A 26,470-nucleotide genomic window follows, 5' to 3' on the forward strand; every position below is an offset into this window, starting at 1 on the left:
TCTAATTGTTAGGATGGCACACCCCAGGCTCTATATTTTCGAGTACCTGAATAAAGAAAAGCGTTAGATGTTTGCACAAAACAAACCCCCATCCGGCAAAAGTATTTTAAGCGACAGCGGAAGTCCTTGGGCATATATCCTCTTGTTCTGTCTTACTTACTCTTTGTGCTTCCCCGCCTGCCTTGTTTACTAAGGAGGTGGTTCTTGTAGTCGATCACATTGGGAAAGACACCTTGGTACTGGGACATCCCTTTCAGCAAAACTATTTTATATCCAAGGCAACATGACTGGGGAGACCATCAGAGTGGTAAATGAACGATGTTTCAAATTTTTTTGGCTGCGTTTGAGAACATTAATAGTGTCAGCTGAAGTTAGCTGGTTGGCCAACAGCTAACCACGTTAGCGTTAACAGTAGTTAGCCGGCAATGTTAGCAACATATATCAAAGGTATTAAGGGCGGTGTTCAGGAAATAAAGCTTTTTATTTGTGTGTGTGTGTATGTGTGTGTGTGTGTGTGTGTGTGTGTGTGTGTGTGTGTGTGTACAAGACATGTTAGAACATGTTAGTGTTGTTATTTTCAATTTGACACAAGCAAAATTATTGTTTAGGTTGCTTGGGAGTTTTTTTTTTTTACATCTTACAATGGCTGTTGCTGTAACTTGGTTTGACAAGTGCCCCTACATGAAACTTCTGTTTATTACTTAGTAATACAAAACCTGTCTGGATCAGATTAGACCAAGTGAGAAGCATTTTTCTTCAGTATTGTTCTGCAAAGTGTGTAAGTGACAGGGAGTTCGTTTGACATTGCTGTGTTCAGGTCCCTGACATCACAGCTATCTGTACATCACTTTGTCAGCACTGGAGACATTTTGTCCCTCAGAAGCAGACAGCGAGAAAAAACAACAAAGTACCCCGGCTGACCACATTGGCCTTGATCTAGAACCCCCTACAACCTTCTACTTCCTTCCAGCAAACACACACAAACATAAACACACACTTGCATGTTCTCTTGCTTTTACTTCACCCCACTACCTAGGCCTGTCTCGTGAATCAGGCTTAAAGTCATTAATGAAAATAGTTATTCAATAGTTGCCTCCCAAAAAGCCATTGGATACTGCCTGAAAAAAGTAATTGAATTAAGCACAAGCATAAAAATTGCTTGAATAAGAAATTGAGAAACCAAAAAAGGATCTCCAAAACAGGAAGTTGACAATGTGGACTACTAAAAGTAAGTACACAACACTGTCAGTCAAAATTATTGGAAAGGGAAGGATTACCAGCAACTGTGCCCTAAAAAAATGAGAAATGTGTTTTAATGAATAAAAGAACACAATCAAGGTCATATTAAGTGTAATACTAAAAAGGTTTTTCAAAAGATATGCTTGTCCTGCAGAACTAAATTAAAACGACTGCTTGGAAAGGCAGGTGTGGACGGGATCCTTTGCCACATTAATGGGGCTACAAATCCCTCAGAGGAGTGTAAGGCGTGGTGGTAAAAATGGTACTCTACTTTGAAACTGAAAATGTAATAAAAATACTTCAAGCAAATAGAGGGATTATGGTTTATAGTATAATCTATAAGTGGATCTCAGCATAGTTGTCTGCATTAGCTTTAGAGCTGAGTGGATTACCCTACAAGCTCTACAAGACATGCCATTGTGTGCAAAAATCTCCTTTTCGCTCAAGCCAGTGAGGTGGTACAAGTATACAATAGTGTTGTCGCTGTGACAGAGCCAGGGTCCAGAGTTTCTGTCCCTAATGATCTTTCCATAAAACTCTTGTTAGCAGCAGATCATTTGTGTTGCAAAGATAACTAGAGTAAAACAAATATAGGTTACATTTAGTTAAAACCATTATCTTTGGCCTCGGCTGTGATCTCAGGCCAGAGTTCTCATACAGTGCTTTTTTCCCCTTTTTAGTTAAGGTTGTGTCTGCGTCACATGGCTCTGCTCCAAAGGTGTCCACATCCTGTCTCGTCATTCCAAACAACCAGATCCCTCAGCTCACTCAGGTACCAAATAACTGCAAGGCCATATTTACAAATCAAATTGTAGGCATAGTGATGTTTTTGTCTTGATAAATGGGACTTTCTCTTTGCTGTTTGCAGGGAAAGTAAACGCAGAGGGCTGTTGTGGAAGACACTTGTTGGTATCTCTTTTGGTGTACCTGTTGCAGTGGGTGTCCAGTACGCTGCATCAGATCCAAGAGCGAAGAGGAAGATGAGGACTGTGATCCAAGGATTTGGTCGATTCTTCAGGTATGTCTTTGTCAACAGATGTACCTTATTAATTCAAGTTCTTTGCTTATAGGATTGTTTTCAAGTAAAGAAGAATGAACTGAAATGGTAATATCAACACAATCAAAGTTGAACTTTGTTAGCTAACATTAGCCACTATGAGCTACTGGTCCATGCAAGGTCACGTTCAGACTTGTGTTTTTTTTCACTGAAAAGTTCATAAAAATGTTGATTGACACAAACATTTCATATCCACATATCAAAATTAAGTATCTGCAATGAGAGGACACTGTTCACCACATAAGGAAACAGGGTCATCAGGGTGGGGAAAAGTCATTATATGTATCTAGATTCTTATAACCTCAGCAAAAATGTAAAATCTGAGCTAATCCAGTCCATTGAAGCACAGAATATTATTGATATTTCCATCCATCGAGATTTAACCTAGAGGATGGAATTATTACTTGTCACTTGATTTGAGGACTGTATGTAACCAAGTACAGGCAATCTTTTATGATCACATACAAAATATATGCACAGGAAGAATGGGAAATAAGTATTTTTTGTCGTATTATGTCGTATTATTAAAGTAAAAAGAGAAATAAAATTAAAGACAACTTTAATGGCCAACAGAAGCAAGTAGTTCGGATACCCAATATTAAAGCCACAGGGACCGATAGGTTTCAGTCTTTATGAAGCTACCCTCACCTACTAACATCAGCCTTCCCCATAGTATCATTATTGTTGCTGCTAATGCTAATAGTAGACCTGTTGACTTCAACTGTTACAATTACGATTACCTCAGCCTTTATCATTACTCTGCTTCTCTCGCTAATTTATTTATTTATTTAGCCAATCTTCACCCTAGTCTACCACTATTATTGGCATTGTAACCATAAGTATGTGTCTGTTGTTGTTCATGTAACAAGGACATATGTTGTTGTGGTAACAAGAACATCTGTTGTTGTTGCTCTCTTTGCCTGTCTCTATCCTGCATCTCCTTCTATCCCATTTTCGGCCCATCCAGTCGAGGCAGATGGCTGTTCAACATGAGTCTGGTTCTGCTCGAGGTTTCTGCCTGTTAAAAGGAAGTTTTTCCTTGCCAATGTGCCGAATTGCTAAGTGCTACTCATGGTGGATTGATGTTGGGCCTCTCTTTAAATAACTTAACAAAGAGTCGGTCTAGACCTGCTCTTTCTGTAAAGTGTCTCGAGATAACCCTGGTTATGATTTGGCGCTATACAAATAAAATTTGATTGATTGATTGATTGATTGGCTCCAGCCAACCCTTAGTGTTACAGACTGGTGTTGAGGGCTTGATGTTTAAACTAACAGCTATTGCTGCTTGAGAATCAGTACTCTCCTGGTTTACGAAGCTATCTTCATGGCTTAGCTATACAAGGCTCTGTTTTTCATATTAATTGGCAGCAGATTACAAGTATACTGTGTTGTATTTTACATATATATCAGCTGATCATGAGATAATTCTCTGGGATTAATTTAGCATCTGATACAACAAGAGAGAGGGAAAGCGAGTTAAGTTTTTGTCCCCAAGGGGAAATGAGTCTTACCCACAGTTGCTAATAGAGATAATTTTATGATTGCTCACATTCCTGTTTATGTTTTGTAGAAAGTCCCTGTGATGTCTTATCTATGTGTCCTCAGATCCCTCTCGGTTGGAATCTTTATCTCTGTGGATTATTGGTGGACCACCAATGTGGCTCTTCATGGTCTAGATGAGGTAAGTTTCATGTAATGAAAATGGGGTTTGGTAGGTTTAATTATTATGGATTTATATCTCACACTCCATTATGTGTATATCTTACTTACAGCCTAACAAGGCATATTTTTCCTCTCCGAATTGGGTGACAGTGTCAGTCTCAAAAACGGCATATCCGCCAGGTTCTACTTGATACATACCAAGATCTATCTGTTTTTGAAATCAAATAAAGCATTCTATTATTGATGTTGATCAAAGGCAAACACAATATAGAGTACGAGGGATGGCATTCACACAGGCCAACAGTGTAGACACCACACTACACTCTGCAGCAGTCCAGAGAGATAGCAGTCACGTACAGGTAGATTAAGGTGGTTTGTACTGAGCTTAAGTTACGAAACACATAACCACATTTTCTTTCCACCTCTCTTGTACACTATTCGGTAATAAATGCCAAAACAAATACTTAAAAAAAGATTGCATCATGGGCCTGTGGTTACACATTCATTGTTCCCTGTGATGTTCTATCACTTAGGGTGTTAATATTGTAAGGACAATAATGTCCTACTGCTGTCCTCCCCTGCTAGAGCAGCCCATCCTACTTGGCTGAGATGTCAGCCTGCCATCAGAGGGCAGCAGAGTGCATGGTTGAGGGAGCCATAAGGAATGGAGGAATATACATCAAACTTGGTCAAGGTCTGTGTTCCTTCAACCACCTCCTGCCCCCTGAGTACATCCACACCCTGCAAATACTGGAAGACAAGGCCTTGAACAGGAAGTACAAGGAGGTGAGAACGGCAACACAAACAAGGCAGACGGTTCAGTTTCGGAGGACAGTTTGAAATTCCTCAGGATTGTGTATGTCTCCGTTACAGGTCGATGCTCTCTTTCAAGAAGACTTCAACAAAACCCCAGAGCAGCTTTTCAAAACGTTTGACTATGAGCCCATCGCTGCTGCCAGCTTGGCCCAGGTTCATAAGGCAGAACTGGTTGACGGGACTCCTGTTGCTGTGAAGGTGAGCATGACTCTGAGACCAAAATCAACTTTTTAATTTCCTACTCACTTTCCTTTTTACTTTCAAGTACAGAATTTCCAGAAAGTGAAAGGTTATATGTTATAGATGTACAAAGTGTACTGTGCAGAAGCAGACCTGTTTTGAGTCATGTCACTTTACCAAACACCTTGAATAAGCTTTCCAAGTATTTTCCCTCTCGATCCAAAGCTAAAACTACATTGAAATAAGGTCCAGTCATGACTTCTTTGGGGGCATTTTGGGTCATTTATGGGAGAGGGAAGTCTAAATTGATAAGCATAATCTTTAAGTTCTGGCTGTGTTTCCTAAATTCTGGCCCTTGCAGGTGCAGTACATTGACCTCAGGGATCGGTTTGATGGTGACATCAGAATATTGGAGATCCTGCTGGATATTGTTAAGTTCATGCACCCCAGCTTTGGATTCAGATGGGTTCTCAAGGTAAGAAAACATGTATATTTGTTGCTGTAAATCTCTGGGGGAGGAAGATTGTTTGCCAAATATTGATTTTTATTTTAATACCTGTAGGACCTAAAAGGCACATTGGCTCAAGAGCTTGACTTTGAGAATGAGGCCAGGAACTCTGAGAGGTGTGCAGAGGAGCTGAAACACTTGACTTTTGTTGTTGTACCCAAAGTCTTCTGGGAGCAAACTAGCAAGGTAAGCTTATATTAACAAATACGTAGGAAAAAATAACTGATCTCTCATTATGTCCTTGGCTAAATCACTTTTTTTTCTCTGATTCAAAGAGAGTGTTGACAGCAGAGTTTTGCCATGGTTGCAAAATCAACAATGTGGAAGAAATTAAAAGACAAGGATTAAGTTTGAAAGATGTGAGTTTATGCACTCTACACAATAGCTGATACTCATCTCAACAGTGGAAAATAATCATAGAGATGCTGTCTAACACAACTCATCTAATATTTGTTTTTCAGACGGCAGATAAACTTATCCGAACATTTGCTGAGCAAATATTCTACACAGGCTTCATCCACGCTGACCCACACCCTGGAAATGGTGGGTACATTAGTTTGTTAACATATGTATAAAATATATATATATATATATAACAATATTGGTATAGTGTAGTTAACATGACATGCTGAATTAGATAACGAACATGGCAAATATTTACTTGCTAAACATCATGTTAGCATGCTGATGTTAGCATTTAGCTTAAACAGGGTTCCCATGCAATATGGAAAACTATGGAAAAGCATTTCAGTCATTTCCAGGTCTGAATCAATGACTGTATGTATAGATGGACAACGCATCTCCATCTGCTCCCATTGTACAAAATTGATGCCAAAATAGCCCCTGTGATAGACGCTGCGTGATAGATTATGAAACTTTTCAATTTTGGTTCTTATTTATGAAAGACATGAAAATATAGGTATTACAATATTACATTTCCAATATGTTAAAGGAAAGTAACAAGATTAATTAGCATCAGATAGTTTATTTCCATTTTTGGTAGAGATGTTTGACAATGGATTGTAGGAGTCCGGACTAAACGCCTATAATGAGTAAATGCTAATTCTTCAAGGGCTGTTTTTGACAATCCCAGATAAAAGTGTTGGTTGGCTATGTATTGTAAATGAAAAAAAAACATCCCTAGATTAAAAAACAAACAAACCAAAAAAAAATGTTTTAGAAATTTATATTTGGATGTCAAATTTGTTCTGAACAGTCTACAGAGAAGTCTTGAAATTTGGGTCTGTAAGTATGGAATTTTACTACACCTTCACAGAGCCAAAGTCATGACTCTAGACTTAGTGTTATAGGGATGTACAAAGATATTATGATAACGATCATTGTAAGATCATTATATGATGTATATTATATTATCATTATTAATAATATCATTGTGTTGGCAGTTCTAGTGAGACCAGGTCCTGATACGAAGGCAGAGTTGGTGCTCTTGGACCATGGCTTGTATGAATACCTCAGTCAATGGTAAGATTCACCTGAGTCTGTTTTGTTAAACCTTTTAACAATACTCTGCTCTCAGCTGTAACTGTGACCTTTACCTCAGTGACAGAGTTGCCCTTTGTAAACTGTGGAGGTCCATAGTCCTGAGAGACGAGGCAGCAATGCAGAAGTATTCCAATGCACTTGGTGTCAAAGGTACATGTTTTTGAATGTAGTAGGCAGAAAATGCTGTATATATATATATGTGTGTGTGTAAATAATACATTTGTTGGCGTGCTTAAATGATCTCCTAAAAAAAATGTCAAAACATTTCTAAACTAAATTAGATTTATTTTACTACTTCAAGCAGATCAACTTAGTTGTTGCACCCTAAAACAATTTAATTTCTCATGTTATGTTCTGCAGAGTACTTCCTCTTCTGTGAGATGCTGCTGCAGCGACCCATCAACATGAAGGAGCTGGGTCTGTCCAACATCCTGAGTCGAGAGGAGACGACCTACATGCGTGAAATGGCCCAGCACCGCTTTGAAAACATCATGCAGGTGCTGAAGTCGATGCCTCGGCCCATGCTGCTCGTCTTCCGGAACATCAACACGGTCCGAAGCATCAACATCACTCTGGGAGCCCCAGTGGACCGCTACTTTGTCATGGCCAAGAGGTTAGTGTCAGTGTTTAGTCAGTGAGGTGATGTCATATAAAGCTATCCCACAATACAAAATGTTCCTAAAATGTAACTTTAAAGATCAGAGGCTTGGCTTCATGATGATATTTTTTAACTGCTGGGACTTAGTGACCTAATTATGTTGACATCTAACAAATATTGCATGCTTTGATTGTTGTAGGATGTTCTATTTAGAACTTAGTTGACTAAGTAAATATAAGTACATAGACTCTGTAAATATTCAATCTGATCAGTGTGCTGAACTTGTCAGTTTTTTGCTATAAATAGTTTTGATGTAAAAGGATGTAATACAGGTAAAACATGTATGCTTTTTGGTCTTTTTAGATCATGTTGTAGTGGTGCATTGTAGTGTTGGTTTGTCATATTTTCTTTGGAGAATTTGTCTAACTGAAGTGATATAACCAAAATGTTGCTTGCTATAATTTTTCCAGTAGTTTGTAATTGATTAAAAATGACCACAGCAGAAGTGATAGTCCTGAGAAATAGCAAAAGAGCAAAGAACACTGAAACTACTCTCACTCATTGCGCTGGTTAAGAGGCTCAGCAGTTGCGATTGAGCAGTGGGTTGTCTGTCCATACTGTGGCTAAAAATCCCAAGCATTTTAGAGAATAAGTTCAATACAGTTAATGCACTTCTCATTTTTTAGTGCGGTGCGAGGCTGGGGGAAGCTTCAGGTAGAGAGGACCGGGATGCTGACCAGGCTCTGGGTTTTCAGCTGGGTCAGGTCAACATGGGAGAGCCTCAAGTTCGAACTGGCTTTAAGGTAAAGACTCAGTTTGTGTCAACAGATTATGTTTTGTGATAGCCACTTTACGTTTCATTAATGTACCATTAATAAATTCCGCGCTACATCAGAATCCTGCACATCAGAATTATTTGCATATTCACTATGCATTTAAACCACTGCACACCCGCTTGGCAACTCGTATAATTCCTGCAGATATCGTACAGATCTTTCATTACACTTTAGAAAATAAAGTTGTTTTTTTTGCTTACTTTTATATTTTTTATAGTATATTTTATTCTATTTAGTTTTCTTGGTAGGAGTAGCTTTCGTTTTTTCCTGTAGTTATATATTAATATATAAATATATGTATATTTATTGTTATACATCAAACCTACCTGGCATAAGTCCTTGTACTGATTGGACCCAACAAATATTAATGATAGGTCTCCTTTATAGGTGGGAGATGGCATCGATGAGTCTGACCCGTTGTTTTCTGAGCCTGCTGTCGTACTTCGGTCTGACATCTGTGGACGCAGAACTGCTCGAGTACTTGAGATAGGGCAAACATCTCTCCCACTAAAGGAACAGTGAAGGAGGAGCTATGCCAAACACATGATAATGCAATCCAACAGCTTTTCACTAAAGTAGCTGCGCCAAATACTTCAAGGTGCTGCCCAAATGTTAATTCTCTACACCAAATCATCCTGGCCTCTGGTGGCTGACGTGACTTCTACAGCAGGACTGAGAAGTTTTGAACGGCAGAACTTTAAACCACCAAACCCACTCCAAAGTAGGTTCCCAGAGGCTCAGAACTGAACAGCATGTTGAAATTGTTTTATATATATTCTGGTATTTAAATTGTTAAAGTTGTTTAATTGTAATCTTAACAAAGCTAATGTTTAATTTTTAATGATGAAACATGATTTTAAGCTGCAGTTTGTTTTTAAGAATCATTTTTTCTATCAGAAAATATTTTGTAGCAGCTGCAGCTTCCTATCTGGGCAATACTTCAAAATGAGTCACTGTATTCCATGATTAATGCAGAATTAATGTAAGAACAACAATATTAAGCTGCAACCTCACTTGAACACTGGACCATTTAAATGTTACTGCAGCTTTAATGACAGCCATACAACATCAAACATAACATGACATTCTTAAGGATTACAAGAACAATCCAGTGCCACCTCACCAAATATTTTAAATTATCAATGTTAATAAAAATGTTTTACCTCCTTTTTAAACAGTGTTCCTGTCTCATCTCTTAAAGCACAAAAACACACACAAAAGGCTCGTGTAAATTACTTTTACTGATTTTTGTTTTTATACAAAATATCCTAAGAAAAAATTGCTGCTCTTTTCTTTGAATCTAACAAGTAAGAAAGAGAAATCAGGTTTTCACAAAGATGGGCCATAACAAAACATTTTTCTCTATTCAGTATAAAACAGTATTCAGTGGACGAGGCGTGGGAATGTGGCTCTCAAAAATGAGCTGTGACTCTGTCGATCTCCAGAAGGTCATCCAGGATCTGGTGATGAAAGAAGGATAAAATAAGAGGAAGAAGAAAAGTGACATCCCTGCAACCTGTTTCCTGATTTTGCACTTACTATGTCCTGAGTGGTACCAATCTTCTTGGCCAGCTCACTGCGCTCCATTGTACTGAGGTACAAGTACTTGTTGAGGAGTTCTCCATCCAGGATGTTTCTCACAGCGTTCTGCAAGCATCGCCTGTCACTGTGCAGCATCCTGGACACAGGATACAAAAGGGTCAGTTATACCTAACAGTTGAACTACATCTGTCACAGACTTATAACCAGAATTTTTTTTTTTTTTTTTGACACCTACATAAATCAAAATATAAGAAAACAATGTCCCATCTCTAAATAGTGAACATACTGTATATAAAAAGAACTGTATGCTATAAAGATGCAAACCTGAAGGCCTTTGGGTTCAGACCAGCGTGATGGGGCAGCATTGTGTTCAGAGCATTTTGTAACATGAGCAGACGGCGGTACGTCTTCTCCTGCATGGGGAGGAGTAGGCCAACTCCTCCGTCTAGGGTTGCTGTTGGAATATAGATTAAAACCATGGTGTTTTTTTTCTTTGCAGAAATATTAATTTATTGAACCCTGAGACATACAACACACATCATTTCTTAAAATACACACTATACTGTATATAGTATCATTCCACTCTGGACCAGTCTGCCAGAGAGGAAGATTTAGGATGAAATAACTAGAATAAGTTGCAGCTCCAAAAAAACGTATCATCTGTTGGTGGAAATGTATTATGATCTGTGAGGAGAGGTACTTATTTTTCTTTAGCAGAGGCCTGATCACAGAAAGATCACGAAGGTGCAGCTCACAGCATAAAGTCTGCTAATTTGTCTAAATCTGCTGGTCGTGTGAGCTGTTCTGTTTAGATAGTAAGAAGACAGAATGGGGGAGGAAGTCATTCTGCCATTAAGGGGGCAGCAGAGATAGTAACAGAGCTGAATCATCGTCTGTATCATAGACTGTATAAAAAGATGGATATGACAACTCACTAAAAGTGAAGCCAAAACATTTGGAGTGCCCCCTGCTGACTGGCTGCGGTATAGGACATAAAGCCCGCCCCTCCATGTTAACAGATGCTACATGAGTCAAACTATAAAATCAAATATAAGCCAATACATTTTTTCTCAAACATGGATTCTGTCATTATAGTCAGCTCTTATCATGCTGATTTACTTCCAAGTGCTCATTTGACAAGTTTAGTTTTAATTAATTTTTTGATGCTGCAAAAAGGTTGACTGACAGCTCTGTTGACAAATATCTGGATTCTGTTCTGGATTAGCAGAGTAGAGGACGAACGCTGAGAGGAAACATAACTAAAACAATCACTACAGTCACTGAAGTTCCCAGATCCTTGCTGTTTTTTTGGGGTTATTTAAGTGTGTGTTTTGGTTGGTGAAAGTGGCTACGGCGGCTCCACCCGCCGAACTCTACTGCGCAACTCTGGCTCCAAATGATGTCACTATCGCAAGATGGCAGTACCCACCTTGGGGCTATTTTGGCATCAAGTTCATACTATGAGAGCAGATGGAGACACGTCGTCCATCTTTATATACATGTATATGTGTGTGTGTGCAAGGCTGACACTGTTGCGTTGCAGGGCACGGCTCTTTTTGCTCCTGTGAGACCAGCCTGCTATCTAAAGTCATTCATGTCACATTTTCCAATGACTTAATTTTCTATAATTTAATTGATTATAATAAATCTTTTTTTTTTTATTTCTTCTCTATCGTGTTCTTCCTCACATGTACAGAAGAAAAGTTTACCAAATCCATTATAGACAAGAAACCACTTTTATCTACATCCCTTTGTCATCATTTAAAAGACAAAGGTCAGTAGATTAAGCTGCTAGCTATGGCATCTTATTCACTTACCAAACCATGTGATGTGCTTGTTGTCCCAGGTCAGAGCCTTTTTGCTGCCAGTGTCCAGGGACCCTCTGCATGGCATCCTCCAGAAAGTATTAATGTTTGCTCCGGCATTGAAGTCGGCTCGCCTCAGCAGGCGCATTCCTCCAAAGCTCTCTTTAGCTGCAACCACAGACAACACATCACATGTATGGGGGTGCTTTCACACTGTTACAAAACATCTGCAGGTCCAACAACGTCACATACCTTCAGGTAGATACATATAAACATAGAGGTTCTTGTCTCGATCTGACACTACAAGGAAAAGAAGAAAAAAGGTGAATGAGAAGAGGAGGACATTTTATGTTAAATGTATTTCCTCCCAAAGGGAATTACAAACATTACCCAAAAACCCAAGCTGGTTGTTATCCACCATGAATTCAATGCTGTAAACCTCCAGGGGCTTTGCATCCTGTGGCCAAAAAAAAAAGGAAAAAAAGGTTAAAACAAAACAAAGAAGGCTACTGAATTATCTCCAGCTGCCAGAGCTGCTTTCTTCAAGATTAACACAATTGGATCCAAATACCCACAGGAGACACATCGTCAATACTCACTTGTACATCTTAATCAATAAACACTTGAGTGTGTGCCGTGCAGTTAATCTCCCTCAACAGTCATATACAAGATTTAGGCCCTAATCTAAGTAGTAAGTGGGATCAATTCAATGGCTGCAATTATTGTATTTCTTTAGTTGTGTCACATCCTCACCCTGCTGACGAGTGACAAAGTCTTGCTCTCTTCCTGGTAGCGGAGCAGAGAGACGCTCTTCATCAGATCTGCAGCGAGGATGAAATTCTTGATGCTAAACATCTGGTGGATGTAGAGCTGAGTGTCAATGAAGGCCATGCCTGTCAGGTCGTTGTCCTTCAGTACCCACAAGAAGATCTGCAGGAACACAGAGGAGGGTTACACTCTTTGCTTTTGCATTTTAACATTGAACATTAAGTTCATTTGATTTTATTTCTTATGTACCTCTTTGTATCAGTGTAGGGTAGGACAACATGTATTAAAATATAATGTAATCTCAAATACAGTTCTAGAAAATGGGATGGAAGTGTTTATCTAACTCCAGCTCTGTGAATTCACTGAGTTGTCAAGTGTGGGCCCAGACCTTCTGTCCGATGGCTGACACTAGGTATCCGTTGCAGTGACACATCGCTGTCACTGGTCCCTTCTGCTCTTTCTCATAAAGCACTTTGAACTTGTTTTTGGTGAGGGGTTGGCCTGGCTCTGGCACAACTTCAATGATATCCAGGATTAAAATCTAAACACAAGTATCAAACAACAGGTCATCACTATGTTTTTTAATTTGATCATCATTTTGTATTAAATGTAAAACATGGTGAGGTGGCATTGTTGTGTGCTGCTCACTCGGCCCCTGCAGGTGACCTCCTCCCCCTGCATCGTGCAGGTGCCAGCTGCTATGTAGCCCTTCAGCCCAGACACAGTCTCCTGACTCCTCAGTGCCACCGTCTTCATACAGGTCACATGTTCCCACTCCTCCAGGTCGATCCTTACAAAGACAGAGAGAGGTCATAGTGAGGTCTGGGTACATTCATACACCCATTCACGAAGTAAAAAGGTCAATGTGACACTGTTTTGGATGACGAAATATTGCATGTTTTGATTTGCCTCACATTCTTATATCATACTGTGTAAAACCATTAACTGTATTTAACAGACATAGCCTTTCGGTTTCAAAGGCAAAGCCGATGCTGATGTGCTTTCGACATGGACAAATGAACAGTGTCAAGATCCATATACATTACATCAGTTTGGGAAAAAAGAGTGACTAATGCCAATAACAGCAGGGGCCTCACATGTAAAGCTGACAGGTAAGTAGAACAACTAGAGACAACCAGAATTAATGCTTGAGTATCCCTCAGACAACCAGTCAAGTTGCACTTTAAATCCACTTATGTGTTTACCAGAGAATCAGTGAAACTGTGCCTGGGAAATAGGATATATTTTTCCCTTTGAAAATATATAAGGAAAATAAAACAATGGCGTAAGTAGGCCAAGATTAAACAGGGGAGGTCGCACCACAATCATCTACAGGAGGGACATAAAACCAGGGAAGGTCTCTGTCTTTTCCTTTTTCTTTTTTTTGAGCATGTCTGTGGGAGACTTTACTTATTCATTGTTGTTCTCTTAGAGGGATACAAATTCTCTGCAGGCATTGCAGAGATATTGTGTTAATGTTAACTGAGCTGAGGTCACATTGACCTTGACCTTCAAACACCAAAATTTAATCCATCTAAGTGAAAGTTTGCGTCAAATGTGAAGGGCTTCCCTTCAGGCGTTCCTGGGATACAGCTTTGGAATACACTCAATAAAAGATACCAAAACCAAGACTGCAAAATGCACTTAATTTAACGTCACAGTTACAAACAAAGATATATTGGCCAAGCACTTTCCAATCTATTTTAAATGACAACAAAATTAAAACACATGAGATAGTTCTGCAAACTTTTATACAAACAGTACACTAAATATAATGCAGACACATACTGCATGCCGCTCCTATGTGCTTAAGCTCTGCAAAGAAATAAAACACAATGGTAGAACACAATGCAGAGCAACTAAATGACCTGAGTTCGATAAATGATCTGACATTTCTACCCGATTATATGTGGAACTCTTTATTAAGGACTGCTTAATGTGTATTAACACAATGCTTTCTTATAGATTTTGCAAATTGCATAGGTGCAATGTATAGAAAAAACAGCTTTTTACCGTGTGTTGGGAATGGTCTCCCAGCTGACTGGAGAGATGAGTTGGATGGAGAACTTCTCCTGCTGGGGATTTATGTAACGTTCATCTGCAGGATGTCACAAGAGATACAACAGTAAGATATCCACATATTTGTGAAGGAGGAAATAAACAGCCTAGTGTGAATACAAATTGAGGCGATGCTGATTTTTTTAATGCCTTTATATTGAGATCGAGGACAGTGGATAGTGTTGGAAACAGGTAAGAGAGAGAGTGGGGATGACATGTGGCAAAGTGAAGTAAAAGTAATTGAATTTATGTATAAAAGTGTGAAAAGTAAACATTAAGAGATATTAAGCCAAAAAAAGGACTACCCTAACTGGTTAAATAAGCTAAATAAAATGGTTGAATTGTTTAAATAATTTGACCACTGTGGCTCAGTGGTAGAGTCGGTCGTCTCTAAATCGGAAAGTTGGGGGTTCAATCCCTGACAAGTGTCCTTGGGCAAGACACTGAACCCCGAACTCCTCCTGGCATAGCCATCAGGTATGAATGGGCATAGATCTGACTGGAGATTGGCACTTAGGCCTTTGCCATGTGAATGTGTGTGTGAATGTGTGAATGTGACATGTAGTGTGAAAGCAGCTTTGAGTGGTTGCAAAGACTAGAAAAGCGCCGTACAAGTACAGTCGATTTACCATTTAAATAATAGCTAGACTTCATTTGCACTCTATGCCAAGGGGTAAAGTTTACAGATACATTTTTGGTATTTGTCAGCAAATTTTACAGAAAAACTACTGTCCTGACTTTCATGTAAATTGGATGTAGGTTTGGCCAAAGAATAACCCATTTAAATTAAACATGAACAAGCTATTTCAAATAATATCTTCAAACATAGTCGTGGTCGGGGTGACAAATTTCATCTGTTTGCATTCTCACATGCAGTCCACCTGGACAATGTTGGGAATTTTCAATAGTGCAGTGCATGTGTGAAAGGGGCTATGGAGGACTGAACAATGGGTAAAGCAGGGTTCTGCCCTAGTTAGTTAACAGCTGCAATAGTTAAATGAAATGAAAAACCCCTAAAACATATATTATATTGATGATGATAAACTGGTAATAGAGTTCATCTAATAGGGCTTTGCTGGAGTGTCACACAAATAAGAATTGGAACTAATGATGTAAACAATATGTGTGTGTGTGTGTGTGTGTGTGTGTGTGTGTGTGTGTGTGTCCATGTCTGACCTCGATCTATAGTCTCAAACTCCTTCTCCTCTCCAGTCATCCTGGGGATGCGTGTGCAGGGCTCTTTCACACTGGTGCACACAGCATACACCTGAGAGGGAAAAAGCCAAAATCACACAGTAAAACTTCACATCAAAGACTAATCCCTTCAAAGTCACCCTCATTGATTTTTCTCTCTCACAGTAAGAAAACTTTAAGGCCAGAGGGCTTTCATCTCAAACTTTTTCAAAGCTGCTCGATCGATACGCTCTATTTCACAGTGCTTTATGCAAGTGGAGGTGTGTTGGTTGAGGGAATGAGTTTCACAGCTTGACTTTGTGTCACGTTGCTTTGGTGCCTCTGGTGCTGTGTGGGCTAAGCGAGAGGAGCCTTACCTTGGATTCAACATGGTAGGAGACATAGTGGACGGTGCACCTCAGCGGGATTTTTCGCACTGGCCAAGGGGCATCATAGGACAGATAGGTGGGTAGGACGCTGATCCTCAGCTCACCCTGTGGGAACAAACACACAGAAACAAAAATTAAAAACAGTTCAAGGAACTACAACAGAAAGTAGTAAAAGTATATTATATATCTTAAATCGATCTTCTAAGACTGTTTTTGCCTTGTTTCAGTGGCTGTGAAAAGCTTTATGTATGAATACTGCATACAGAGTTTTAAAGTGCAAGGAGTTATTTTAAAACCCCCTGGGTCTGAAAGTAAAACTAATTCCTTCTAACTATAGATCATTTTGGTCAACTGAAAGCTGGAGAACTTCAACAGCTTGGATGGACATAAAACCCTACTAAAAACTGAGTAAGAAAGTTTGTAGATCTATAAATCTATAAAAAAGGCCAAGGTACACGCAAGATGTCTTTTTTCCAAGAACCATCCAACCACAGGATCTCAAAACAGAGGCTCATAGTGTTCCGCTAATAATACATGGAAGCTTAACATTACAGGATACAAATTTCAAACAGAAAAAAATATACTCATATAACTGCTATTGGGACTATTTAAAATTACAAGTACTTTTTGGGTGATTCCACACCCAAAATCTGGTCGAGTTGGCAGCGAAGATAATCTTTAAAAGTTGCCAACACTACAAACAACTACAATATACCCAAACCAAGAGAGTATGTGTGATTTGTGTACCTGTTTGTTGAAGTAGAGGAAACCTTTGGGGCAGTTGATGTTATGGAAGGGTGAGAAAGACTCGATTGATCCATCAATGCTCATAGGGTGAAGCCTCAGGGCTCCACGAGAGGTGACCAGCATCCAGTGAGGAGAGGGCCCACAGATGAACACCTGTGAAGACAAGGAGAAATGCAAGGTTATTAGTCAGGCAGAGAGAACACAACTGCACGTAAAACAACAAAAACAATGCTGCTTCTACAACACAGTTGTTAAAAAAAAATCTAAAATTCATTTGAAATATTAGCCTTCTTACCCCTGAGTATCCAGAGATATCCTCAAAGTATCTGAATCTGGCAATCCGACTTTTCACAGCAAAACTCTCCTCAGTGGCGCCACTCTCTGCCTTCTTATCCCTCTTCAGCTTTGATTTCTTTTCTCTGAAGTTAATGTTGTGGGGCACCTGTACAGAGTAAAGTAAGAGAGTAAAGATTCTCTTCATTCAAACTGGACTTAATTTACTCCAAAGAATCAGACCAAGTTCTCACTTTTTTGAAGCGCACTTTCAGGTTGTTTTGTGGCTGCTGCTGATCGTACGGGAACGCTTCATAGATCAGAAGCTCATGTTCCACATGGACCTAAGAAACAAGAAAACATAATTTATCATAACCCGTTTTATGTCATTTTTATAAAAGGACATTAATCCTTAGAACTCCTCTAAAGAAAAGGTCCACCAGTGCCTACAGTGGTAATTTTGCTTATTGCGATGTCATTTCTTGTAGTATTTTTAAAGGCATATCTCTAGAATCAGTGCAACCAATGCTGAAAATGTATGTTAGTCAATAAAGAATAATAGAATTATTAATAGTATATTGAAACTGGACTTGCATTCCACAAAGCCTAGGACGATGTAAGTTTAGTGAGTTATGCTCTAGTTATTACGTTTTTTCCTTTGTCAATTTTGAGGATTTAATCAAGTGATGCACAAACAGATCAATGAAAACATTATGGAGGGCCCTAAAGTAACAACTCACCAATAAATATGGTCTGCTTTGATTGTTGCCCAGTGAAACCAAAGCCACCTCTTTGACCAGTGGGATCTCTCCTTGACGAGTTACTTCCTCTTTTTTACCCTCCCCCTGAGTTGCTGATTGGCCGGACGAACTGTCCACTAGCACCCTCTGACCAACCGGGAAGTTCTTCACCAGGAACACAAGTCGCCAGTCCGGGAGCTGGTAAATCTGTTGAAATAAAAAACTAAGTCAGAGAAAAAGGAAGTGAAGAAACATTATATTTAATCTTGTGATGTTACATTTACCCCATTACCTCCATCACACCATTCTCCCTGGTGATCATGCACCAGTGGCTGGGTTCTGCTTTACTCAAGCTTCCCTCACTTCCAGAAGGCGCCAGTGCCCCGGAGCTGCGGCCCATTTCCTCCTTTGCAGGTGCTGTGTTGGCGTTTGAGTCTCCGTACAGCATTTCCTCCTCATCGTCCACTGTGTTGCTACACACACACACACACACACACACACACAAAGACACATTAAACACCAATTAAACGATACAGAAATCTGTGACTAAATACAAAATGTGGCTTCTGTTGTGTGTTATGAGGGTTTTGTTTTTACCTGAGGTCCTGGATGATGGTCTCTGATTCAGACTGACTCCTGATGATTGTGTCCTCTTTGACGGAGCAGCTCACCTTGTTTTCTGTTGTGAACATTCCACTAACATCTCGGTATGCGCACAGTGCGATCACACGAGATTGCTGTTGAATGAGAGTAGGTTTGATGCATTAATTACTGTAAAGAATAACTTCAGTAAATGTTGTAAAGGCAGCATCTAAATAAAGGAGCTTAATGATGCTGTTAGTGCTTCAGTCCAGCCAGCAGGGGGCATATTTGTCGAACAGAAAGCCTGATGAGCATGATTTACTCACAGTGGGGATCTGTGGCTTCTGCAGGGCCAGCCGATGTGTCTTCCCCATGTATGTGTCAGTCTTTAGCGCAAACATGGTGACTACTCCCTCCGCGGTCATGATGACCACATAAGGGTCAGCCACAGAGCAGTGCACTATGGGAGAGCCCAGGTCCACAGGGATGAAGTGAAGCTGTGTCACTGGAAGCAGAATTTCAAAGAGTACGTTAGTGAAGCAGGTTTAAGTTTAAGTTATAAATACTTTCCATTTGCAGAAAAGGAGAAATTTATGTTCAAACAGGGACCTATTTTTCATATTTTGGGGTATAAATAACTACCAGTACAAAATGCTTTGGAATCAAACCGGTAGGTTTCTTTAGCCGGCAGCCACAATAAGGGCTGTAATGGACCTAACCTTTTAGGTCCAATGCACCCGATCAAAATACATCCACTGATATTGCTTTTTTTGCAACTGATTGGCTCAGATTGTTATTATACCTGTCTGACAATATAACAGAAAGGACTGAAATAATCATAGGCTTTTTTGTTAAGTTAGGATCTTTCTTTAAAACAGACTATGCTATCGATCTTTATTGACAAAAACAGTAGTTTTACATTACAGAAGTGAGTTGCTGATCTACAGCTGCCCCAGTCACACCAACAACTACTGTGTTCTACAGGTACAATTTTTTGTCATTGGGGTCTTGTGACTTTGAAGAGAGAGATGTATTAGCTTTCTCTGGTTAAAAAAGTGCATCTTACCCTACCGAAAAGGTTAGGTTGCAATGCAGCCCATTTAGAATAATATGGTAAAAAAATAAAAAAATAAAGCCAAGGTGTAAAATTACTGGCAATATTCTCTAATTTCTAACATTCTCCTTTACTCCTACTACAGTTTGCTGCTGCAGCAAACAAATGTAAAAATCAATACGTTTCAGTTGTTTTTACTTGTTCCCCCCCCCCATATTTTACCTCCTTCCAGCAGCCGAATACCCATAGGTGACACCTGGATAATATACTTGTTGCTGCCGATGTTTCCAGCATACACTGTGGGTCCCTGAGTTGCAAAACCGCTGGTGTCCAGCTCCATGATCTCCTGACCTGTCTGAAGGATCTAGATAAACATAATGCCAAGATCTATTAGATATCATATTAATCATATAAAGGATACAAACAATACTTTTCCTACAATTACAAGAGTTCTAATTTAATAATTTTCTTCTTCAAAATGCCATACATAAGATGTATATTTACCATAGTTGAATCCTCTCTGCTCAGAATGAGAAAGCCATGCTTCTTTATATCATCCTCCAGGGGAGGGTCCGTCTTCTCCTCCTCTTCCTCTTTGTCCTTCTCCTCTTTGTCCTTTTCTCCCTCTTCACCATCCTCCCCAGTCTCTGTATCTGCCCCATCTTCTGAATCAGTGCTTTTTACAGGCTACGAAAAATACAAAAATGTTATTAGAAATTTTTTTTTTTAAAATGACAGAACACTTTGCTTAACAGCTTCAGGTTTTCACTGAAATGAATGTCAGACATGGACTGTACTTTTTTGTCTTCTTTTACTTCACTTGAGATGACTGTCCACATGTCATGGCAACCTGGCAACTCAAACGTAGTGACTACTTGTGGTCGGATGCTTCTCTGAGAAGAGAACAAAAACAAATCAGAGTAAGTAAGTCAAAGTCAGAGACAGAACACTGTACATTTCCTTGCTTACCACATATGCATATATATAAAAGCATGTGTAAGCAGCTTGTTTCTGGGGTGTTTACAGGCTACTCCGTCGATCTCTGAGGCAGCCCTGGTAGACCCAGACTTCACTGTAGCACCATCACTGGACCTGTGGCAGACGGCCCTCACTACCACAGGTGTTAGGATGGTGCAGTAACATTAACAATGCATATAACTGAGCAGAACAGAAGTCCTGAGATGCAAGTGAGAAAAAGTTACTAATCCTTTCTCTAAGTCACATCAAACACATTTCTCTTGTGTTTATGACTTTAGAACTATTAAAAAAGGAATATATAAGCATCGTCTTTCCTTCAATTTTTATCATATGTAAAAAAAATTAAAATGTATTGGTAGTTGGTAAAATAATCAGGTTGTTGTTGTTGCAATATTCAATTAGGGCCATGAGAGGCTGAAATGCACCAGCTGATTTTTTATTTCTCCATGCACTCTAAACACCAGGTAGCTACATACTGTATGTTTTGTGTTAGCAAGTTATCCACTGGTCATGACTAGTTGTTGTTAAAAACAAAATGTATATATATATATTTTTTAAGATAATTTTTTTGCCTTTCGCCTTTATTGATAGGACAGCTGAAAAGAGACAGGAAATGTGGGGAGTACAGAGTAGGGGATGACATGCACATGTAATCGGCAGACCGGGAATCAAGCCTGCGATCAATGCGACGAGGACTGCAGCCTCAGTACATGGGGTGCCTGCTCTACCAACTGAGCTAAACCAGCACCCCAAAAGACAAAATACATTTATATCCAAAAGTGTTTAGAGTGAATCGAGACAAAACTATGAAAGATTATGCTTGAAATTCTTTGTTTTTAAATGTTCTTGAGTAATACACACAGGAGAGAAAACAATTTAGGTCAGATCACCAGATTTTTTTCTTCCTTCCTTCGCAAGACTTTGTTGAACCAGGTACACATGCATTAAAAAACACATAACAGCAGTGGAATGATTTACCTGAAGCACGGACAGTGCACCATTCTTTCCGAAGCCAGAACACACCACTACCTCCAGGTCAGGCTCAGGGTTGCTCTGGAACTGTGGACAAGACGAGAACCAAGTCAGAATCCTTAAAAATACAATTTTTTGAGACAGAGGTGAGAGGTAGAAATAAATCTACAGAGACACCAGGAAGTGTTTTAAAGCGTGTACCTCTTCAGACAAAAAGGCTGGTTCACCCATGGATGCATTTGCACAAGGTCCAATGTTGAGAATGCTATCACACACCTGTATGAAACACACAAAAAAGACCCCTTAGTCACCTTCCACAAAGATATCCACTGACATATAAAGCATTTATTTCTTTATTTTTTACCTCAAAGGAGTAGGTGGCCAGCTGAGTGCCTGACTGGGCCTCACTTCCGTACACTTCGATCTCATCCACCTCATCTTAAGAAAAAAAAAAAAGGTGAGTGAAACACAGCTTAGCAGATCAGGCACATATCAAAACTGAAATCTTAACATACCGGTCCAGTTGGTGGAAGATTCCACTCGCTTCTTTTTGCTTGGTGGTTCTTCCTGGAAACCATCGGCAATGATTTAGTTTACAGGCTATTTTTACGGCAGGCAGTCAAACAAAACAAGTGATTGCTGCACACACTCAATTTGAAAGAGTGAGATGCACCTTATCTAAACTCATTACTACAGGCACATAATCACAAAGCAATGAAAAAACATGGCATCTCAACAGTGCTACACAACAATACCGCCATATTAAAATTCACATTTTATGCAATGAACAACTAACCTGTTTATCCTTATCCTTCTCTTTTTCTTTTTCCTGCATTTCTTTGCCCTCCTCCGGTGGCTTCTCCTGAAGTTTCTCAGTGTACTTAAGAAGCAGAGAGTTTCCGAGGCGAGAACCCAGGAAAAGATAGCCAGGCTCCATGGTCACCATCTAGAGGAGCATAGTGTGAATCAGTTTTACAGTCTCAAAAAGCTAAAAGTTGACAAACTAAGTATGACTACATTAAAGTGATAATCTCCAAGATCTCAGTTTCGTATGGCAATAAACGGCAATTGCGGGATTACGTCTACGGTTGGCTCCCTTTGTTACGGTTGTAACTCTTGATTTTCCTCATTGTGTTACCTCATTTGGCAATAGATAGTGACTTAACAAACATTTATCTAAGGAAAGGACATTATTCAGCTAGTGGCCTCGGTAAGGAGCATTGCTTTGGCAGTTATTCAACGCAAAAATTCTAGTCACCTCTGGAGCTTCTGAACTCAATCAGAATTCCCTCTGGGGCCGCCCTAGAGTAATTCCATACGTTTTTCTTCCTAGCAGTGTAATTCTCCCACTAACATATTTTTGGAATTGGTGGTAATTTCTGAACCTTCAAGTGGCTTTAAACTCATCTACCTCTGATAATAGCTTTTAAAACCCAATTCAGTCGACCCCTAATTTCTCCAAGCTTCTGTGTTTATCCACAGAAACACAAAGAAAAATTATTTGTTCAAGATAGAGAATTCCTTTCTCATCATACTAATGTTGCTCACAGTTCCAGGCAGAACTTACACAAGTAGTCAGGACGCTGGCAGCAGCTTTGTCGAAGTGGAAAGCCCGGACACTCCTCATGCCATCAGTTATCAGGGTCAACACGTAACTGCAAGACAACAAGAGCCAAAAAACAATAATGAATTGCCGCCATTCTTCATTTTTTTGCACTTTGAGTGGATTTATAAGGACTCACATTTCTCCTCCTTTCAAAGAAATGACCATCTTGTCGTAGGCAATGAAGTCAGACTGGGAACAGTCCAGGGTGATCTTCACTTCATCCTGTACACCTGGGAAACCAAAACAAGTTATACATAAATGAGCATCACAAAATAAGACATGTAGTGTGAAGTCTTTTTAGCAAAAATACATATAGTAGTGTTGTTCTCAGATAAAGCAACGCTTACGCAGAGGGAAGGCTGTGGTCCCAGTTGTCTGAGAATTAAGTGAAACTCCATATGGTGGAACACTCTGGTTGAGATACAGCAAGGAATTCACAGCAAACACCACAACACCACCTGAAAATTATTCAACTTAAATTCATATCTCCAGCAGCAATTATCAAGGAACTTAGTGACAATAATGATGATAAGCAGTGATTAAAAAGACAATTCTTACCGATTGGCTTTGGAACAGCCATGACCTGCGTACAGTCAAAAGGCAGATTACTGAGAGACCAGATGACAGGATGAACCTTCTGCATTATGTTGAGGGAGATGGCAACGATGCTACAAGTGTCCTGACGTACAGCCACACGCCTGGCAGAAGGATCCAGAAACATTTTTTTGACATTAAATCAAATTTGGCATGCTCAATAACAAGAGTAATAACTTGGTCAATATATATTCTTGTTGTTTAATTTGATAATATGTTCAACTGACCCAGGCCATGTCTGGTTGGGCTCAAACAGGATAAGCAATGTTGGCTCGTAGTAGCCGTGGAGGAACTTCATGTCAATGATGTTAAGCAGCTTTTCATCCAGCTCACGGACATCAATGATGTAGCTGGGCAGGAAGCTGGATTTGGGTCTGTGGATAAGGAGCAGGCATAGATGTGCTCACAGTAAGACATAAGACGGTAGACTTCCCATATGTGTAGCAATTATAGAAAAAAATCTATTCATGTCAGACATTGTTGTTAAGATCTTGTGTCAGGATAATTTCATCAAAAAAACATTTTTCTAAGAATATTTCACCCCAAGCACTGTTTTCTGCATGATATGCCCAAAAATGTATCGTATCAGGGCAAACTGGAAAACATACACTGATAACAATTGATTATAAACAATACCAAGATCAGGTTTCAGTGCAACTGGGAAATGGACATTGAAGCATTTCTGGTGCTGTGGAGGAAACTGAAAGACAATAATTAGCAGAATGTACAGTGGATGGCAAGCTTACCCTTCTCCAACTCCACCCTCCTGTTCATCAGCTAGAGTGTCCTTTCTGAATGGCAACACCACAAGCTGCGTGCCATAAACGAGCATCACTGCACAGCGATTCTCTGGATCTACACGGACAATGGGAATATGTACATTCTGTACAAAACCATCCTAAATGTAAAAAAAAAAACAATTAACAATTTATTCACTTTTGAGTGTCAATAAGTACAAAATTCATTCACTTCACAAGTCAACATTGACTACATTCACAAAGGCAACGCAATTGAACACTAAGTTTTAACAACATTATTGTTCTCCTGTTTTTACATACTCTGAGCTCTGGCTCCTCAAAGAAATGGAGAGACAGCGTCTTGAGGTCATGTGTACCGGGGTCATACTCCACTACAGATAACTGATGAGAAAACAAAAACACTCAGAAGTCAGTCATCAACTTATTTTACGCATTTTAAAATTTCAGTTAGTTAGTGCACATTTTATACAATGATACCTTGGCATCTTTAAAACTAAGAAGAAGTGCATCTCTGCTTGCTCCCACAAGCTGCACACTGGCCATGGACATAACATTGCCAAAGAGAGAAAAGGATGCCACTTGCTCCAGCTTCTCCTTACGGGATTTGGAATCTGAACAAGTAGAAATAAGTTAAGCTGGACAACACATGCAATCAGCAAGTTTTTATGATTCAAAAAGGGTAGAATTTGAACTTTGAGTATAAATACTAGACATACCTGAAGACTTATCAACCTTTGATGTACTCTGAAACAAGAACATATACGTTACACACATCACAAAAATACTTTTTTGTTTGTATTTAAAAACTTGACACTTGATCTATCAGTGAGGGTGCTTCCGGTTACCTCCACATCATGGATAATCCTGTAGACAAACAGTTGAGACGTTCCAGCAACAACTAGATTCTTCTCCTTGCTGGATATGAAGTTGCAGTAGACAGAAAACTCCACTGCAGTGGGGGTGTGTGCTTGTCTGTACACAGCATACATCTTGAAAGGGGACACTCAGCATCTGACAGGTAAGAGCAATCATTTTAAGATATCTTGCTAGCATTGCGAAACACAGCTGTAGGGATTGTTACTAAGTGAATAATGGGATGAACAAGCTATATGTCAAATAAGATAAAGCACTCCAGCCTTAAAAAAAGCATGCTTTCTCTTTTGGCCACGACGGCTATAGTTGTTAAAATATGGGGTAAAAATTCTGATTATTCCAGTTACCGTCCAATTGTCTACTACCCTCATAGACCATACAATAATATACACCACATTATACTATATTTGACTGCGCCAATATTACACAACCAGAAAAGCGCTGATTTATGTAATCATGCGATTGGTGTAAAAAGATGCTTCTATGATAAACAAACGCTTACTAAAGTTAGCATTAGGCTTTGGCAACCAGCTAGAAAATTACCATTGCAACATTGATAGTTTACATTGGATTAATGGGGCATGCATGCATCACTAGCTATTCAGAAATGTTATTATGACTTTTGTAGGTGTCTACCAACAGTTAGCTTCAGATAAGGAATGTATGGAGAGGCTGGAAACGTTAGCAATGGTAGCAACGCGCTAATGTGGTCGCTAGCATATTAGATGGAATGGCACAGCGCCTGCACCTAACACGTTTCTTTTGGCATGTTTTCGCAAATCGTGAATGAAACTTGTTAACGTACCTATTTCAAACACGTTATCAGGGTCTGTAGCGTTATCGTCCCTTCTTCTGTTTATATTTAAGGTGTCATATTTTATTGGTTTCTAACTTAATTTGCTTCCCGATAAGCTAGCAGTTAGCTATCATTGTGTTTTGGCTGCTCCAATCTTCTTCGTCTTTCCGTTTTCCGGCAAACTAGCTGCTGTGTGTTGTAGTGCTGCCCCAAATGGTGAAAATGAATTGCACAAGTCAGTTATTGCAATTTTTTAAAGGTACAGAAGAAAATATCAAGTTTTTTTTATATTCTCTTTGAAATCAGAGGTCTACACTGGGACAGTATTTGGAATGCCATTACAACAACAAATAGGCAAGTTTG

General features: G+C 39.5%; 2 protein-coding genes across 4 annotated transcripts; one reads left to right on the forward strand and one right to left on the reverse strand.

The window, feature by feature from the left end:
* The first annotated feature begins 191 nt into the window (after positions 1 to 191).
* Positions 192 to 9,574, forward strand: adck5 (aarF domain containing kinase 5). Of its 2 annotated transcripts, XM_069681360.1 has the most exons (15): positions 192 to 307; positions 1,920 to 2,011; positions 2,108 to 2,257; positions 3,902 to 3,977; positions 4,544 to 4,744; positions 4,832 to 4,972; positions 5,316 to 5,429; positions 5,517 to 5,648; positions 5,738 to 5,821; positions 5,924 to 6,005; positions 6,866 to 6,944; positions 7,024 to 7,115; positions 7,326 to 7,578; positions 8,250 to 8,366; positions 8,787 to 9,574. In XM_069681360.1, exons 1-15 carry the CDS (start codon positions 284 to 286, stop codon positions 8,887 to 8,889), a joined length of 1,740 nt encoding a protein of 579 aa, XP_069537461.1. In that variant the 5' UTR covers positions 192 to 283; the 3' UTR covers positions 8,890 to 9,574. The 2 variants fall into 2 exon arrangements, with proteins under 2 accessions (XP_069537461.1, XP_069537462.1); XM_069681361.1 differs by lacking the exons at positions 192 to 307; positions 1,920 to 2,011; positions 2,108 to 2,257 and having other exon boundaries at positions 3,941 to 3,977; positions 4,549 to 4,744.
* On the reverse strand, positions 9,459 to 26,260 carry cpsf1 (cleavage and polyadenylation specific factor 1). 2 transcript variants are annotated; one of them, XM_069681359.1, is made up of 38 exons: positions 26,117 to 26,260; positions 25,284 to 25,449; positions 25,155 to 25,182; positions 24,916 to 25,049; positions 24,739 to 24,819; positions 24,427 to 24,578; positions 23,908 to 24,054; positions 23,645 to 23,784; positions 23,434 to 23,544; positions 23,223 to 23,316; positions 23,048 to 23,135; positions 22,277 to 22,426; positions 21,996 to 22,047; positions 21,845 to 21,918; positions 21,682 to 21,756; positions 21,487 to 21,561; positions 20,328 to 20,423; positions 20,035 to 20,217; positions 19,753 to 19,894; positions 18,803 to 18,981; positions 18,492 to 18,631; positions 18,187 to 18,367; positions 17,895 to 18,101; positions 17,409 to 17,498; positions 17,177 to 17,323; positions 16,882 to 17,034; positions 16,123 to 16,239; positions 15,749 to 15,839; positions 14,528 to 14,612; positions 13,163 to 13,304; positions 12,903 to 13,055; positions 12,500 to 12,676; positions 12,137 to 12,203; positions 11,999 to 12,046; positions 11,759 to 11,914; positions 10,266 to 10,395; positions 9,939 to 10,077; positions 9,459 to 9,859 (listed from the first exon to the last, which is right to left on the reverse strand). In XM_069681359.1, exons 2-38 carry the CDS (start codon positions 25,425 to 25,427, stop codon positions 9,812 to 9,814), a joined length of 4,416 nt encoding a protein of 1,471 aa, XP_069537460.1. In that variant the 5' UTR covers positions 25,428 to 25,449; positions 26,117 to 26,260; the 3' UTR covers positions 9,459 to 9,811. The 2 variants fall into 2 exon arrangements, with proteins under 2 accessions (XP_069537460.1, XP_069537459.1); XM_069681358.1 differs by having other exon boundaries at positions 21,487 to 21,567.
* Between the last annotated feature and the right edge of the window lie 210 nt (positions 26,261 to 26,470).

The sequence above is a fragment of the Semicossyphus pulcher genome, unplaced genomic scaffold (genome assembly GCF_022749685.1).
Source record: "Semicossyphus pulcher isolate SPU_LCO1_2020_fin unplaced genomic scaffold, fSemPul1.0.p SCAF_5, whole genome shotgun sequence".
Lineage (NCBI taxonomy): Eukaryota > Metazoa > Chordata > Actinopteri > Labriformes > Labridae > Semicossyphus > Semicossyphus pulcher.

Coding starts and splice junctions, on each gene's coding strand:
- cpsf1 (XM_069681358.1), bottom strand. CDS start 25,427: ATGTATGCTGTGTACAGACAAGCACACACCCCCACTGCAGTGGAGTTT. Junction 18,632..18,802: donor AGAAGCCACAGATCCCCACT/GTGAGTAAATCA, acceptor CTCATTCAACAG/CAATCTCGTGTGATCGCACT. Junction 13,056..13,162: donor AGGTCACCTGCAGGGGCCGA/GTGAGCAGCACA, acceptor ACTTGTGTTTAG/ATTTTAATCCTGGATATCAT.
- adck5 (XM_069681360.1), top strand. CDS start 284: ATGACTGGGGAGACCATCAGAGTG. Junction 5,430..5,516: donor GATTCAGATGGGTTCTCAAG/GTAAGAAAACAT, acceptor TAATACCTGTAG/GACCTAAAAGGCACATTGGC. Junction 6,945..7,023: donor TATGAATACCTCAGTCAATG/GTAAGATTCACC, acceptor CCTTTACCTCAG/TGACAGAGTTGCCCTTTGTA.